The 18,199-nt window shown below is 39.1% G+C and overlaps 2 protein-coding genes and 1 pseudogene across 2 annotated transcripts; all 3 read left to right on the top strand.

The window, feature by feature from the left end:
• Positions 1–1,713: 1,713 nt before the first annotated feature.
• On the top strand, positions 1,714–5,038 carry LOC105932601 (P2Y purinoceptor 12). Its single transcript, XM_012871831.3, has 3 exons — positions 1,714–1,801; positions 2,105–2,358; positions 3,630–5,038. The coding sequence occupies exons 2-3, from the start codon at positions 2,113–2,115 to the stop codon at positions 4,455–4,457; spliced, it is 1,074 nt and encodes a 357-aa protein (XP_012727285.2). The 5' UTR covers positions 1,714–1,801; positions 2,105–2,112; the 3' UTR covers positions 4,458–5,038.
• Positions 5,039–5,067: 29 nt separating this feature from the next.
• Positions 5,068–8,481, top strand: LOC118566770 (annotated as a pseudogene).
• Positions 8,482–12,916: 4,435 nt separating this feature from the next.
• LOC118566769 (P2Y purinoceptor 13-like) lies at positions 12,917–16,384 on the top strand. Its single transcript, XM_036150159.1, has 2 exons — positions 12,917–12,977; positions 15,375–16,384. Exons 1-2 carry the CDS (start codon positions 12,917–12,919, stop codon positions 16,382–16,384), a joined length of 1,071 nt encoding a protein of 356 aa, XP_036006052.1.
• The last annotated feature ends 1,815 nt before the right edge of the window (positions 16,385–18,199 follow it).

Raw genomic sequence — 18,199 nt, 5'->3', positions numbered from 1 at the left:
GTTTTAACAGCAGGAATCTCAAGATAGCCACAGCATTTGGAAGGGGCAGAAAGACAAGGGTCATGTGAGAAAAAGAAGAAGTGAAAAGCAACATGTTCAGGAACTGGTTCCTAGTCTGTATATAGATGCATAAAGGCTTACTCTTGTCTACAATTCATCCAGAATTAAAAAAAAAAAACATCAATGTGGTTAATGTAGAATGGGACCTGTTTTTTTGTTTTGGTTAGGTCTTGAATACTGAAACGGTTAAGACACAGTTGGTCATTCATAGATAAGACTAAGTTTGTGGAAGTACCATGCAAGAGTTTCCACATATTCAAATGGACATGCGTACTCTATGATTGTGTAATTCACTTCCTTTGCAGATTGCAGCTAATTACTTTTACAACTGCTGACAAATATGTGTCACAATGATAAGTCTCAAGAAAGAAAAGGTAAAAGGTTTACAATGTAAACTAAAGAGTTTGTTTGACACAATCGCTTAGGGATTTTACAACTGAAAGGACCTGTAAAGGCCCAGAGTAGAGAAACGTTTTATATTCAGTAAACAGGTCCCAATGAGTGAGGCTATGTCTTAAACACAGTTGTTGCACAGGGAATTTGAATTAGCTAAAATGTAATTTACAAGCTTATTCTGAACAAAAAACACCAATGACAGTAGTTTTCTAAACCTCAATAAGGTCAAACACCAGCAATTACAGAAAAGGAAGAAGTGGAGTTGGTTAATAATTTTAATTACTGAGTAACTATAGGAAATACCCTACTCAGAGGTTATACTTCTAAACATTCAGAGTAATGGACTTTTGGACTGTTTCTTTACAAGAACAGGCCACTTACCATTTACCATAACCTTTAACTTTTTGATATTATTTTTTCAATTATGTCACAAAAGGAAACTGTGCGTTTGAAATTTTGCCTTAAAATACATCCACGTGTTCAATGATTTATCTCAAATCTGTGAATCCACCTACTACAATCTAACAAAGTCAAAATTTGATGTTATTGGCTTTAGTAAATTATTTAAAGCCATGGTACTCTTAGTATTAAAATAATTTTAAAACATGTGAAAACAAAATTGTCTGTCCCATTATTCTGGCATTTAAACATTTCAGAAATCCGTAAATATCTTAAAGAAAAGAAACGTTTGGTTGAAATAGTTGAAAGTTCAGTTATAAAAGCTCTTATTGTTTAAACATTAAAACACAGAATATAATAATTTTCTGTAAACTTAAAAAATAAGATGGTTCCAAATGTTTAAGTGGAGTTATTAAATACTTCTTAAGTGCTGCAGTATGAATGGGTCAAACTTTTACAAACATGTTTTAAAAGGGGCATCAGGAGCTACATCATCCGGATACAGTCGTATTTCACAATTGCTTAGAATGAGAAACAAGTTACAAAGAGGAAGCACATGTCTCTATAACAGAGGTCAAATGCTTTAAAATAAACACTGCACACACGTTACTGAAAATAATTTAGTGTTTGATAGATGGTACAGTTTTCATGTTTCGAAATTCAATTTTAAGAGATTCGGGTAACCATCCCCTACATTACAAAAACCTCCAAAGTCTTCTAATTAGCTGTTTAAATACACTCAGAAATGTTATTGTGCTAGTTTTTGTTGTCACATGAAAAAGAAAGGAGAAATGAGAATGACATCCTGTGATGACCCAGTAACAAAATCCTGTTTAGAACAACACATGCACGAACCAGCAGAAAGCCAACAGAACATGCCATCTAGGCAGGATACTGAGGAGAGAGAGCAAGACATCGCACTGATACGCATCATCAAAACTATCAGGTTGGTTACAGAAGCTTACACTAAATTCATGACAACAAATCTGATTTTACTGACAGAACATTTTTCTTAGTAAGAAACCGATCCTGCAGTTTATTAAGGCATTTGAACTCTGGATATTAATCAAATGCTACAGAAGGCTGTGTTCAATTATACATCTTCAGCTACTGTTAGAATAAATTGTGTTAAAGTTAAACAATATTACAGCTTTAAAAAATGTGAAACAATATTTGATTTTGTCCTGATTTTTTTTGTTATATTGATTTTTATTCTAGATGACTCACATTTATTTGTTCTTATTTTTAGCCACACATATGGATGGAAATATAACCTACCCCCTGCTCTCCAGCAATCAAACCAACAGCACCTGTTCTCGTGACAACTTTTTTAAGACGGTGGTTTTACCCGTTTTGTACTCCTGTCTTTTTCTGGTGGGACTCACTCTTAATTCTGTGGCAGTGTGGGTGTTTTTTCGCATCCCGTCTAAGTCTCACTTCATTATTTACCTGAAGAATATTGTTGTCGCAGATGTCGTCATGACGCTGACGTTCCCCTTCAAGGTTTGTCATTTTTACATCCAGTAGCTCGTGTAAAAATTCTGCAGCTACTACATGTGTTGCCACCCCTGGTAAGGGAGGGTTAAAAAAAAACTTAAAATCAATCGATCTATGGTTTTAAAAGACAATACATTTGACTTAAGAATTTACAATTATTTCATAAAATTATTAGTTCCACATGATTTTTATTTGTTTCACAATTTTTGTATTTATTTTTTTATATATATATATATATATAGTGATCAGGGAGTCAGAAAAAAAATCTCACTGGTAATCAGGTTGATAAGATTAATTTGCTTCAGATATTCAGTTCTGAAGTGAAGCTTATATATTATCTACATTCATTACACATAGAGTCATAAATCTCAAGCTTTTTTTCTATCATTTTCTTATTAGTATGGCTCACAAAAATAAAAACCTAAAATTTTGTTTCTCATTGACACCTTCCACAAGAGGGTAAAAAAAATAAGGTCGGCGCTAAAGGAGCCGGTTGTTCACAGAGTGTCATCTGCAAAGAAAAGTAATGGAAGGTTGTGTAGCTTTATGGTAAAGAAATGCGCACAAGCAGCAAGGTTAACTGTGATTTTTATCGACTTGTTAAAAAAAGCACATTTAGCAACTTGGAGGAGATTCATAAAGTGTGGACAGACGCTACAGTCAGTACTTCAAGAACCACGACACAGAGGTATCCAGGACATGAACTACAACTATTACATTCTTTGTTTGAAGCTATTCCTGAGTCGCAGACAACATCAGGAACATCTTGCTTGGGCTAAACTGAAAATAAAATCTGCACTGTTGCTTGGTCATGCCAAATCCTCTTCTGAGATAAAGTAAATTTTGGATTTGATCTGGAAATGAATGTCTGGAGGAAGAGTAGAGAAGAACAGAAGCACTCAAAAACAACATATTTTGTGCCATTAGTTGTACGCCACAACTATCAAAATTACCAGAAGAAAAGCTTAAAATATATATATTTTTTGTCTGTCCCTGGTGCCAATACGTGTGGCAGGCTGTTTAAATATTTTATCTTTTAAGGTAGTATTTATCTCGTTTTAAATTCCTGATGCCAGAAATATTGAGTCAATTGCTCAACAAGTAGAAGATTCTGGAAATCTGGAAATAATAAATCATGGGTGAATGTGTGGGGTAAAAAAAGTGTTTTCTCCATTTAATGAATGAGATTCAGTAAGCTCCAAATTAACTCAGCTTGTGTGAATATAAAATGGATGTCAACCGACGAAAACCTAAAAGATTCAACACTATTTTCGCAGATGCTGTCAGACTCCAACATGGCGCCATCCTACATGAAGATCTTTGTGTGTCGAGTCTCATCTGTGTTGTTTTACCTCACAATGTACATCAGCATTCTTTTCTTTGGGCTCATCAGCATCGATCGCTGCATAAAGACCCTGATGCCGTTCAGGGGCACCAACTCTGCCCGGCTGGCCCGCAGGAAACTCCTCTCAGGGGCGGTCTGGAGCTTTTTGCTGATTCTCTGTCTGCCGAATGTGATCCTTACACGAAAATCCCCAACTTCTCCCTATTTTAAGTGTGGTGATCTGAAGACAGAAGCTGGCCTGTTTTGGCACGAGGTGGTAAATCACGTCTGTCAAGTGGTTTTCTGGGGAAACTTCATTACTGTGATAATATGTTACACTCTGATTTCCAAAGAGCTGTACAAATCCTACTCACGCACTAAATCCCACAGCACTGAAGGGACAATATCTTTAGCAGAAAGAAGCGAATCAACTCGGAAGTCTCCCCAAGCCAAGAGAAAAATGAATGCAAATGTATTCCTGGTGCTAGCAGTGTTCTTTGTGTGCTTTGTGCCGTTTCACTTTGCCCGAATCCCGTACACAATGAGCCAGACCAGAGGGGTTCTCTTTGATTGCAAGTTCAAGCTTTTCTTCTTTCAGCTAAAGGAAAGCACACTTTTCCTCTCTTCCCTAAATGCCATACTGGACCCTCTGATCTACTTCTTCCTCTGTCAGTCCTTCAGGATGACTTTGTTCAAGACCCTGAGGCTGTCTCCTGGTACCTGCAGCTGGTTAACAGAGAGAGGGTCAGTTAAAGACACATACTCATCTGCGGCCTCTTAAAACCAGCGGGCATAAGTTAGTTCTATGGTAGGGCACAGAAAATGTAAATTGTATGTTAACAGACTATAGGGCACCTAAAATGTCCAGTTATTGAGAAATAGGAGTTCATTTAGCATTGTGACATGAGAAGATGTATAGTTTGAAGAAGAAAAAGAAACATAACCAAATATAAGGTGAGGTAATCATATATAATCAAGTCACCCAAAGAATAAAAAAAAAAATTGTTTAAAATCTTTTTCTTGAAAAAAGTTGCAATGGGTGGGTCAGTTTCCTCTTCCTGTTTTTAACAGGAAGTATCTCCTCTATATCACCATGACAACTGAGGATAAAAAAGAAGAATGAAACTCGTTTTAGGGAAATCTAATGAGTGAAATATAAAATATATAGTGTCAGTGTGTATGAGATCTCACACTTATTTCACTGTGGGTTTTATAAGGTTGTGTTGTAAATATGTTTTCCCTTCTGATTATGTTTTAAAGACTTTATGTCTTTTTTTTTGTTTTGTTTTCTGGTTGAGTTGTGCCACTAACCATGAGCCTTCTGTTGATGTTACAACATACTTTATTAAACACTTTAAAAATTTAATAGTACCTGCTGTCAGACTCCAGATATGTACGTGCTTGTTCACCCAAACTGCAACTTCATCAACAACATGGCCGTATCAGAGTTTATGCAGTTATCTTTGGTGAAGATGACTGGCTGAAGTTCAAACTCAGCATTAGAATAGGGGGGAGATGACCACAAAAAGAAAACACACAAAAAACATTGCCAAATAAAACAATATTAGCCAAGCATTCATCCTGATAGAGTTTATATTGTCCTTTTTGAGCCAGAAAAGAATTTTGCACCAGGCACGATTAGCAGACATAAACATTGTTGTGCCGTCTGCCAGCAGTACCAATGTTACTATCACAAAGCAAGATGGTGACAAAAGTTACAGAAACTGCTGATCTACTGGGGGTTTTATCTTCTGCCCTCTCTTGGCTTTACAGACAACTGTCGGGAAAAATGGTTAAATATATAGTAAGCAGCAGTTTGCTGCACGAAAATGCAATGTTGATGTGAGAAAAGAGAAGACCGGACAGGTTACAGGTGATAGAAAGGCAGTTAGCAGAAGCTTAAATAACCACTTGTTACAACCAAGCAACGGAGATCACCATTTCTGAATGCACAGACATGTCAGCCTTGCAGCAGACGGGCTTCAGCAGCAGCAGCCATTCATTTCAGTTTCGAAGAGAAAAGTGAGACTGAAGTTCACACAGGTTTACCAAAATCAAACAATACCATATTGGAAAAATTTGCCTGGTAAGAATAATCTTGATTTCACTTGAAACATACTGATAATAGGGTCGGAATTTGGCATGACCAGCATCTAAGCATTGATTCACAAAGTAAACAGAGCTACAAAAGCTTTAGGGAACATTAAGGTGAAACAACAAAGAGCAACCAGCAAGACATAATCATAGTAACAGGAATGTCCAACACGAAAGGAGAGCAAACCAACCTCTTATGATCTATATACATTTGGATATAGATCACATTTCCAGCATTCATTGGGCAAGAGGTGGGGTAAACCCTGGACAGGTCGCCACACAGGACAACCAACCGTGCACAGACACATTACTTTCTGGAGTCGATTTAGACAAATTAACCTAACATGCATATTGGACTGCGGGGGAAAAGCAGGAGTAACCAAAGAAAGCTCACGTATGCATGGGGAGAACACGCAACCTACGCATGGGAAAAACCCCAGGTCAGGTTTTGATTCCAGGATTTGCTTGCTCCAAGGCAACAGTGCTAAAAAACTGAGCAACCAAAGAAAACCAAGATAATGAATGTTAAAAAAAAAAACGTTGGCAACAAATGAGCAACCTCGAAATACATTACAAAGAATACAAAGAAACACATGAGCAATAAGTGAACAGGATGACAACAGAATAGCGTTGGGTTGAATAAAACCTGAATATGAATATGACTAAGGAAACTTAAAGTACAAAACGTAAGAAACCACTCAAACGCAAAAACACCACAGCGACAAAACAAATGTAAAGCCCTACAGAATGCGATGTATGACTGTGTGCTGAGGGGGATATTTCTTCAAAAACAAATGATAAAACTATGAGGTGCAGAAAATGCCAAAACATAAATTATTTAAATAAGTATCGGGGGGAACACATGTTGATAGGGACATCCCTCAAGAGAAGACAGAAAATACTGCAATTGTGTGTGTGTGTGAAGTTGAGTGGCATTGTTAGTATTTTGCTGTGCCTGTATGACATAGCCATCAACGTGTTTGATTTATAGAGTGTGAACTAGAACAACAACTACTACATAATTTCCATTCCTTGGTGTCAGGAGTGGATGTTGCAGGATCAAATGTCAGGGTGCATTCAAATGCTCTGGTTGGACACTGCAACAAAGGTCTTCTCACCTAATGACAATTGCAAAGCAGATATGGCTGGGAGAGCTGGAATGAAATGTAAAGCAGGAGTCATTCCCCTCCCTTGATAAATCAGTAAGTTGTTCCAGCCAATTTCAGAACCTGGTCCTGACCCTCTCCTAAGCTGACGTAAGTGCAGTCTAACTCTTCTAATTTCACATTGTTGCTTTAGTCAAGATGTTTTGTTGCAAGGCAAGGCAAGTTTATTTATAAAGCCCTTGTCAGTAACTAGGCGATTCAAAGTGTACATGCAGTTCAGTGTTCAAGTGTACATGAAAAAAGAAAACATTACAGAGGAAAGAAAGAACATTACAGAGACAGAGAGAAAAACATACAGAGGAAAGCACATTGCAGTGGAGTAGTAGCAGCAGGCCAAGATATAAGACAAGTTGGACTACAAACTTCCATATTAACATTTAAAGGCAACTCTAAAGACATTGTCTTTTAACCTTGATTTAAAGGAACTCATGGTTTGCAAGGACAGACTAGCGACCTGTTCAGGGTGTACCCCGCCTCTCACCCATTGAAATGCTGGAGATAGGCACCAGCACCCGTCGCGACCCCATGAGGGATAAAGCGAGTAAGAAAATGGATGGATGGATGGTTTGCAAGGACAGATTAGTTACAAGTTAATCAATGATGATCAAAAGAAGCAACTCAAATGCTTTTATTATGGTTTTATTTGTGCATTTCTCAAGCTTGTTCATGATTTTCTGTTTTCAAACAGATTTTGAGGAGGTACAAGCAGGCCTCAACCATCCATGACTGCACCCCTTCAAGCTTTGAGACCATGCATATTGTTGTTCCCTGCCTTTTGTTCATCATTTTCCTGTTTGCATTATTACTCAATGGAGCTGCAGTGCTGGTGCCCTTTGATCTCTGGTCAGTCTCCACCTTTATAGAGTATCTCAAAAACGTTCTGGTTAACAGTGACCGTCCCTCCACTGGCAGCAAGCCTGTTTTTTTGGGGCTAATTTTCACATTAAAGTGTTTACCTGCCATTACACAAGAGTCATTTTCTACACTAGTTTGCACAGGAGCATTGCCTCGATGGGTCTTATCAGGCTTGACCACTTGCTCCAAATTGTTTGGGCTAGTGTAAAGGCACTGGAACAAAATTTGTCCCCGTTTGTTTGGGGTGTGCTATTTGGGGCTGTCCCAAGTATCATTCTAACTGATGAAACTCTTCATAGAGACTCAGGAGAGATCTGCTTGTCTCTGATGGGTCCATTTGGATAGAGTCTTGAGAGGTATGTGGTGAGCTTTATGGAGACGCTTTCTTTGTGCTTTTCAGTGAGCTGATCGTTCTGCTATATCTAGATCACAACAGCCAAAGAAAGAAGACAGCCAACAACTGGTATTTCAGGTTCATCTTTTGTTTTTCCCATTGCACTTACTGTGTAATCAAGAAAAGCTGCAGATATAGCTAGACCTAGCCCTTTGGGTTGCTTCTACAAATGCCTGCCTAGATCTATTTATCTATGTTCCTATGTGCAAGGACTACAAAGAAAAAACGACTTACACGATAGGAAAGGATTAGGTATCTGTATTAAGAGCAAGTGGAAAAACAAAAGTGGGCACTAGTCAAAAAGGAGACTTTGTCAAGTTTAAATATGGCTTATAAGGAGGAAAAACAGCCAGGCAATGTTGGTTTTAAAGTTTGTGTTGCACAGCCCTCTAGTGACCTAATGTGGATCAACATCTTTTAGGATGAAAGGTTGTCTGATGATCTTGGTTCTAAAACTGTTTTTAAGTATATTCTCAGTAAAGACTAACTGCCACCAAACTATTAGACATTTTAAATTAGAATTTTGTAATTGTTTTATCGTGTTCTGTTTGTTGCAGAAAGACAAAAAAGAGAACAAAAATAAAATACCACTGACAGCATGTTTGTGTGAAGGATTTAATTTTTTGTGCGTTCACTTTTTACTCAAAAGTCCAAATCCCCATCTTCCAAGTTAAACAAGACAGACAGGCATTCCCTTCAAGATAATATTTTAAGTAGAAGAGGGTTTCTTTTCACAAACTGACCCCAAAATCCAAATTGGCTGATGAATCTTAGGGATTCCGTAATAAATTGTTTACTTGGACTATTAAAGGTCTGTACCTCATCAAAGCTTTCACTCATAAGGTTCTGTCATTGAACAGAGCAATTTGGAAATTCCACTAGTTATCTTATCATTGCAAAGCAAAGTGAAATAAGTAGTAAAATAGATTTTTAAAATATGACAATTAGCACATTAAAGCTGAAGTCTGTGTAGCTTGGATGTGAAAGCCAAAACGACACATAAAAACTAATTTGTCCGGCGCCCCTCAGTGTTGAAACGTTAAAATTAGGAGGCATAAACACAAAAAAAAAAATAACCACCAATAAACCCGGAATGGAATATGAATGCTGAAAGAAAACAAAAGTCAGACACATTTTATGAGAGAACACATGTGACAATTAATTTATTTTTCTGTCATTTATGTTTTACTGTCTCCATTTTCCCCCATGCAATCATGAGCTTTAAACAAGAAAGCTGGGGCTAAACTTTTTGCTGTTCAAGGTGAAAAAATTGGTTAAGAACCCATGAAATAACCACCACATCAGCTGAGCATGGGTGCAGAGGTCATGTGTTTTAACCTACATGAAAATAAAAGCTTGTGGTATGCTAGTACCAAAGATTAGGGACTTAAGCTGTAATGCTAATCACGCACAGAGGTTTGGTAATAACTAGTTACTTAGTTACATTATTTTTTTAACAAAATGTACTTTTTGGAGTAGCATTACTGCACTGTACTTTTTACTTTTACTCATATTATTACTCAGATTTAACTACTTTTAGTTAACTGAGTAACACTTCTTGAGCAAAGTTTTTTGCTACTCTACCCACCTCTGATCACGCACATGATGATAAGTATGTCAAGGTAAAATGTTATTCTTCATAAACGACAATAAATTACATAAATGGGCCAGAAAAAGCTAACCCATAATGGTTGATATATGACGTTCATGTGTGTTTAAAGAAAACACCAGGAGACCTGAACTAAAACATCAAAGACATCAGCCTGCAGCTTAGGTCTCCATGTCAGCTGGATGCCATGTGTCTGGTTTGTTTTTGGAAAACACCATTATGCTTTACCTATTTTTGCATATGTCCTGCAAAATTACCAGTCTTAATCCAGCTGCAAGTTGAATTTGTTTTCTAGGAAAATCAGATGGGGTTCTTAAGCACCTACAATAGCATATCACGGTCAGACTGATCCAACTGGTACCCGTCTGCTTGAAAAATTGAAGTCCGTTTCAGTAAGTTTTCATCAAAACAAATGTTCATTTTTTTCTTATTGTTAGTTATGATAAACAAAGAAAAGCTTGCGAGGTGGTCCTAGTGACTGCTGATTAAACTGACCATAGAAGAAAAAGAAATATATGTTTTATATAAAGCTGAGCAGATTGGTTTGCTGCGAAAAACTAAACTTTTACTTAGTGTTTAAGAAATATTTTTAATCTTTTCAAAATAAGGAACCAGGCCTAAATACGTCAAGTCCTGTACTTTAACGTGTCTATTTACCAAAAAAGTAGCCTATTTTATATGAATTAATATTCTATATTTAAACAAAAGATGTAATGTGTTTTGCAAGGTAAATAAATATATGTTTATGTTCTCCACAGCAGTGTATATTTAAAATTTACATTTTTAAGGTTGTTATACCTGACTGACAGATCACCTGCAAAGAAAGTAAATAATTACTTTGTTATGTCACAGCTACTGATTTAACACACTACAGGTCACATGCATACAATGTTACTATAATGTGTTGCCTTGTTATTAATAACAGGATAATATTTATGCAGATGCTTGCTTGTTAAAGTCATTTGCTAAGTCATCTGTAAAGTTTCTCATTGAAAAGTCTTTACGTGTTGCTCCTAGTAAACTTGGATCACCTGTTGCTTATCTGGTTGTATGAGTAAATAATAAGAAAATAGACTTTTACTGAAAAGGTTGTACTGTAAAAATAAGTGTAGCTATTCAGAGAGATAATGTCTACATCTATTGAAATAGCAAACTAAACAAAGTGATGGTATACACATGCAAATTAATAGCTGTTCATTTCAGGACATAAACCTGATGCAGTTCCAACTTGTTACACTTTGACATTTTTTGTTTAACAGAGATATGTATTTAAGCAAAGCATGTGTTGCTCAAATATGGTAACAAAATCTGAATTAATCTCCGTGGTTGCCTTTAGGCTGCAGGACAACTTGGTGCAGTTTTCAAAATACCTGACATACGGTGGGAGGGGGGGGGGGGGACTAAATTCCCACTTATACGTTTCCTTTGTTTTGACATTTTTGTTAAGCATTTCAGATAATCAGACGCATTGTAATGTCACACAAAGTTAACCCAGGTATATAAAAATACATGTTGAAAATTAGATAATTTAATGGAGGATGGGTGTGCCATTCAGACCAATATTGCCCTCAAGCCTTTCAGATAAGTGTTACAGAGTTCCGCTGCAAAAGAACTTTGAGCCACCGTTCTTTGTAAAGGGATTTTGTTTTAGCCAAATTGAGGGGTTTTCAAGAATACGCAGTCTGTTTAAAATGCATTGGTATTACCTTAATTGGCTTTGAGTCTAGACTTAGACTGGGCCTCTCCAAACCTTTATTTTGATCTATTTGAGCCATTTGGGATACACATTTGGGGAACACATAAGGCCAAAATTCAAGATGGCGGTGGCGCAGAGATCCGCAGCCGCCGAGGTGCTTTTCTGATTCTTTTTGTGTTTCAACTCATGTTATCACCACTCCAAGCTCTAATTCAATACAGGGGAGAGGAGCTGTTGGAACTGCAACCCAACCTGGGAGTTCAAAATCTGTATCGACCGTGGAATCAGGACTTTATTCACCCCGATCTGCAATGGACAAAGGAGGCTCCACTCTATCCGCCTTGGAAACCAAGGAAACGGGGTAAGCGAAGAAGGAGATGCCGAGGCTGTCAGGCAAGCCGGCTGACTCGACTAAACGCTAACCCATACAGACCAACACTTCTGAGCCTCACGCTGGCCAACATAAGATCCCTCGCCAACAAACTTAACAAGATCTGGTTAAGAACCGCTGCGCGCAAGATGGACAGCTGTGTAGCGTTTTTCACAGGATCGTGGTTAGACGGCAGCATCCCTGACGAAGCGGTAGGATTGGAGGCACACACGCTTTTCCGGGAAGACAAAGGGAGGAGGTCTGGCAATTTACATACACAACACCTGGTGAACTTCGCTAAAAGTAGTAGGAACCTTCTGCTCACCTGACCTGGAATACATTGCAGTTAAGTGCAGACAAGTCCAAAGAGCTCAGCTCAGTGTACATCCGGCCGAGAGCTAATACTAAGTTAGCTCTTGAGGGACTCTATTGCTTAGTTACTGGCCTAATGCACAGTAATCCAGAAGCGGCTATGATAATTGCTGGGGACTTTAACCATATAAATTTAACGTCTGAGTTCCCAAAGTTCCATAAATTTATTTAGTTCCTGACCAGAGACAATAATACATTAGATCAAATTCACTGTAACATCCCAGCAGCATACAAAGCTGTTGCAGCCCCACATTTTGGTTCATCAGATCACATCTCTGTGGACCTGATTCCTGGATACAAGCCACTGACCTGCAGAACCAGCCCGGTGATAAAAAAAAAGTTCAGGTTTGGACAGAAGACTCCTTCTCAGCTCTACAGGTCTGTTTTGAAATCACTGACTGGGATGTATTTAAAGAGTGCGCTGACTTAGAAAGCTACACATCATCTGTCCTTTCTTATATACACTTCTGCACTGATGCTGTCCTACCCACAAAGACAATCAGAGTGTTTCCTATCCAGAAACCATGGGTGGACAGCTCAGTGTGGTCCCTGCTGAAGGCCTGGGATGCAGCATCTATATCTGCTAGATAGGCTAGAAGCATACTCAAAAAAGGCATCCAGAAGGCCAAGTAAAGGTACAAGCAGCGCATCAAAGACCACTTCAGCAGCAACAATCCACGCGACATGTGGAAAGGCATCAGAAACATGACAAACTACAAGCGCACCAACCAGCGGCTGAGCAATGGTCCGGCTCTCCCTGACACTTTTAACAGCTTCTTCGCATGCTTTAACTCTCCAAGCTGTAGGGAGCCTGAACATCTTCCCCAGCCAGAGGAGCACTATTAGCCTCTCGTCCCGCAGCTCCACCAAGTGACCTCTTCCCTGAAAAAGGTAAACACCAACAAAGCCGCAGGTCCAGACATGGTGTCAGCCCGGATGCTTAAATTGCGTGCGGACCAGCTAGCAGGGGTCTTTCTAGACATCTTCAACCTCTCCCTGCCTGTCTGAAATCATCCATTATTATGCCTGTCCCCAAGAATCCAATCATCACTTGCCTCAGTGACTATCATCCCATCTCTCTGAGCCCCGTCATCATGAATTGCTTCGAGAGGATCCTCCTAAAGTACATCAAGGACGCCATCCCTGCTGGCCTGGACAACCTGCAGTTCACCTACAGGGAGAATCGCTCCACAGAGGACGCTGTCTTGTTAACACTTCACTCAGCTCTGACTCATCTGCAGCAGCCCAACACCTATGCTTTTCATGGACTTCACCTCAGCATTCAACACCGTGCTACCAGACATGCCAGCTCTGAAGCTCCACAACTTGGGACTATCCACACCTCTCTGCTCCTGGATTAGTGACTTCTTCACCAACAGACCCCCGGTGGTGAGGATAGGGAAACGCACATCTGCTCCACTGATCCTCAACACAGGAACGCCGCAGGGCTGTGTCCTTAGCCCAGCCCTCTTCACCCTTTTCACTCAGGACTGTTCTGCTGTCCACCCCACAAACACAGTGGTGAAGTTTGCGGACGACACCACTGTAGTGGGTCTCATCTCCAATGATGAGTCCCACTAAAGGGATGAGGTCAGCAATCTCACCCAGTGATGCTCCTGGAGCAATTGGATACTGAACACCAGTAAGACCAAGGAGGTAATAATAGACTACATAAGGTCCAGGAGGACTGAACACGCTCCTCTTTACATACAGGGGAAGGTGGTGGAGCGTGTGGACAACATTAGGTTCCTGGGCATTCACATCTACTCTGACCTCTCTTGGACTGCGAACACCTCCCACCTGGTGAAGAAGGCCCAACAACAGCTCTTCTTCCTCAGGAAACTGAAAAGAACGCATCTCTACTGATCCCACCCACCCAGGCAATACGCTGTTTGCCCCTCTCCCATCAGGTAAACGCTTCAGAAGCCTCAAAGCCAAAACAAATAAGCTTAGAAACAGTTTCTTCCTAAGAGCTGTGAGGACAATTGCCCCCTGATAGCTGCAGTCCAACGCTATAAAATCACCCCACTGTTACTAGCCTGTCATATGTTACAATCACCTTAATGTTACTGCCTACTGCACACTATCGTCTCTGAATATCTAACTGCACATTTCTGTAACCGAAGCCTCAAATCATCATTGTTCAATAAGCACCCTACTACCTCATTATCTTTATCTGTGACTTTCCGGAACGCAAAAAAAAAAAAAATGTAACCCTTGTTCGTTGCATGTTTGTCTGTCAGTTTTATTGCCTTCATTATGTGTGATGTAAAACCAGAGTAGCTATAGGGAAATTTCGCCGTGGTAACACGCGTTGACAAATAAAATATTCTTCTTCTTCTCTTGCTCGTTTTTCTGTGTCATTGTCTTGCAACATAATGGAAGTGCATTTGATGGATATAACCCAAGTGCAGCTGAAGGTCACAAACTGAAGGCAATTTTCTCTATAAGCAATCAAGCCATATAAATTGATTTGTTAATGTAAAAAACATAAAAACAGACATTGTGGCAGGCTTTAAAACCGATTGAAATGACCCAAAAAGCCCTTCAACATTTTTTTTTATGACATTTTTTTTTTTTTTTGGAGAGGGGGGGGGGATTTTTTGCCACTCTAGTGGCTTGCTTTTTATGAAAGTAGGCTGACAGGAAGTGGGGTGGTGGAGGGGGAGAGACATGCAGACCGTGGGTCGGATTTGTACCTGGGTCAACTGCGTGAGGATTAAGGCCTCTGTATATGGGTTGCGCTACCTGCTGCGCCACGAGTACGCCCTGAACAAACAGAATTAGACTTTTATCATTTGGCTGTATGTCTGTGGAGTAAATAAACCTAATTTAAAACAAAAGATGCATTTTATTTGTAAAAGATATAGTTATTGTAACAAAAAATACAAATACCATGATATACCTAACCTGTAGCTTTAAAACATTGCTTGGTTTTCCCCCCAGTCAATAACTTGCATGGACTAAATAACAGATGATGGCTGATTACTTGGACCCACAATTTAATGTTAACCAACAAGGTGAGTACAGAGTGAAAAGACACTTGACGGTTTTCCAGAAGATCACAATTCTTCTTGATTTAATTGCAAATGTTGAAATAATTTGTCATTAAAATAACCATCTGTCTTTTAATTTTCCTTAGATGCAGTGGATCCATCACTCCATACATCTCTCAATCAATCAGAGTGTGCTAGATTTTACTATAACCCTTACATAGTCCCAACTCTTTTCTTTTTGATGTTCCCAATAGCCTTGTTGCTGAATGTCGTAGCAGCATGGGTGTCTGTGCATCTGAAGTCTACCTCCACTTTTGTGGTGTACCTGAAAAATCTAGTAGCTGCTGACATAATTATGACCTTGATGATCCCAATCAAAGCTGCAGGAGACTTACCTGGCACATGGGAACATCTATCTGGAGCGACATGCCGTTTTTTTGCTGTCATCTTCTACAATGCACAGTACACTTGTATTGCTCTGTTGGGGCTGATCAGTCTGGACCGTTTCTTTAAGATCATGATGCCGCACAGCAGGTTGTTTGGGCAAAGTCTGACCATGAGCAAATTGATATCTGCCACAGTCTGGGTTGTTCTGTTCGGAGGCACGGGTTTGCCAAATATCCTTCTAACGAACAAATCAGTTGCCAATGCATCATTAATCACCACATGCATGGTTCTAAAAGGACCAGCAGGAGTTAAGTTCCATGGACAAACATCTCTCCTCCTGAACATATTCTTTTGGCTTGTTAGTGTGGTCATTGTGGTTTGCTACTTCTGCATCGCAAACAGAGTCATCCAGTCCTACAGAAACTCTGGTAGCAACAACAGCCAGGGAAAGCAGAAAATCAAACTGCGTGTTTTTCTCGTCATCATTGTGTTTTTCATCTCATTTGGCCCATACCACATTATCAGGATCCCATACACTTCCGAGCAAGTCACCTATTCTGACGCACAGTGCTCTAACACTTATGAGCATTTAAGGTTTGCCAAGGAACTCAGCCACTGGCTCGCTACCACCAACATCTGCATGGATCCACTGCTCTATGTCTTCCTTTGTCGAGAGTTCAAAGAGAAACTTATGTCAATGATAAAAAATGTGTGTCTTTCTTATAAATCAACACGGAAACAAATATTCAAAGACTCTTTGCCTCGCTGAAGCCGCAGCCTAAAATGTGGCCGACGCTCTTACAAGGATCATGTGTTGTACATTGGTCTAAAAGTGATGGAAACGAAGAGCATTTTGTGAAACATCGTCTTGGCTTGCTTATGAAGTATGTATATATATGATGACGCCACCCCCCCCCCCCCCCCCCCCCCCAACATGTTTAATGGGATGAAGGGTGTAAAATGTACATCAAGTGGATCTAAATAACAGACTGCAATTTTATCAATCATTTTCTAATAAACAACCAATAATTGGGGTGCAGGTAGTTCTCCAATACATGATCGCACACAACCATTTTTGTTCAAAATAATTTTAAGTTCTGAAAGCCATGAGTCAAGTAATCTGTTTTCAGAGACTATTTACGTAGCCTCCCTAAGTTGCAACACTTATGCAGCTGATTTAGCTGGAGATAAAGTTTTAGATTAGCTGGAGATAAGCTTGCATATGCTACAGTACCAGAAGCACTGAACAGTGATGTTGTGACAATCTTTATTTAAAGCAAAATATTTTTGTTTACAGATGATCAAAAGTGCAATAACAAATTTATTTCGCATCATATAAATGAAAGCATAATTTGAGCGCAAGTTTAAATGCAGTTTGTAAACCATATCAGGTCATTTGCTTATCATGCTTATATCTTTTATATTTACAGTGGTCTTGAGGTGTTAAAGTGTAGTGTCAAATTCTGCTATTGTGCAGTGTCTTTATCTGCAGCTGCAATTGTCTTTGCATGATTATCTGCAAGATGTAAAGGTTGTACATGAATTCACCTTCAGTCTCACTGCTTTGATTCTTTTGTACTTAAAGCTACATAGATTAGATATGTATATATGATTGCGCACATTTCAACCCCAATAAACATGTTTAAAGTTTAACATTAAGTTTGCTTGTTTTTTTGTTGTTGTTTTTTTCATAGTGATGTAATCATAACAAGTATGGCTGTCACAATCCATAAACACAATAAATACAATGACAACAGAAATCTCAGTTTAATTTTTAGAACTGTGAGATGGATTTCAAATCATAGCTGAGATGTGAAACTCAAAGTTTGTGTGGGTGTAAACAAGACAGACATCAACATCACTCACTGTTTCGAAGACTGACTGAAGACCACTATTCGTCAGAGGACGTGCTTGCAGTAACACGCGTACTATTTTTCGCACACGGTCTTTCCATCTGTCATAATTTCTGGCTCCAATCCAAGAAGAGCCCCACAGGAAGTTATTTTGAGAAGTTCTCAGAAAGGATTTTTTGTGTTTTCAACACAGAGGCGAATTCAGTTCTGAAAGCAAAACTTGAGTTGAATGCAAGGGAATTAAAAGGCATGTACTTCATTTGTCAGTAGTTACGGATCATGTTATTGTTAAATAATTTGTTGTGGTGCAAAGTACAAAGGAAACAGCTTTCTTTGTACTGGTCTTTCTAAAAATGACAAGAAAAGTATCAGTGACAACAGTATCTTTAAGTGTTATTCACACTACTAACAACTAAAACCACTTCTTCTTTCTTTTGACTCTGATGAACATGTGTTTGGTTTAAAGAGAGGTGCAACAATGTGCAGGAGGTTGCAACTCTTAGTTTAAAAAAAATGTTCATGGCTTTACCATTCGACTGTCAACAGCCAGTGAGGCTGAGAGAGGCAGAGGGACTGGCACGAAGTAGAACAAGCCTTTCAGCAGACAATCGGAACAGGAAGCAAGGAAGGAAAGGGTCTTTCACCCGGAGGAAGACTAGCTAACTCATTGGGATTGTGACAAGACAGCCCCACAATAACTCCAGAGACCACCCATTGTAAGAGCATCACAC

Source organism: Fundulus heteroclitus, chromosome 18 (genome assembly GCF_011125445.2).
Source record: "Fundulus heteroclitus isolate FHET01 chromosome 18, MU-UCD_Fhet_4.1, whole genome shotgun sequence".
NCBI classification, from domain to species: domain Eukaryota; kingdom Metazoa; phylum Chordata; class Actinopteri; order Cyprinodontiformes; family Fundulidae; genus Fundulus; species Fundulus heteroclitus.
The sequence above is the reverse complement of the archived record's forward strand: the minus strand, read 5'-3'. Positions and strand labels throughout refer to the sequence as shown.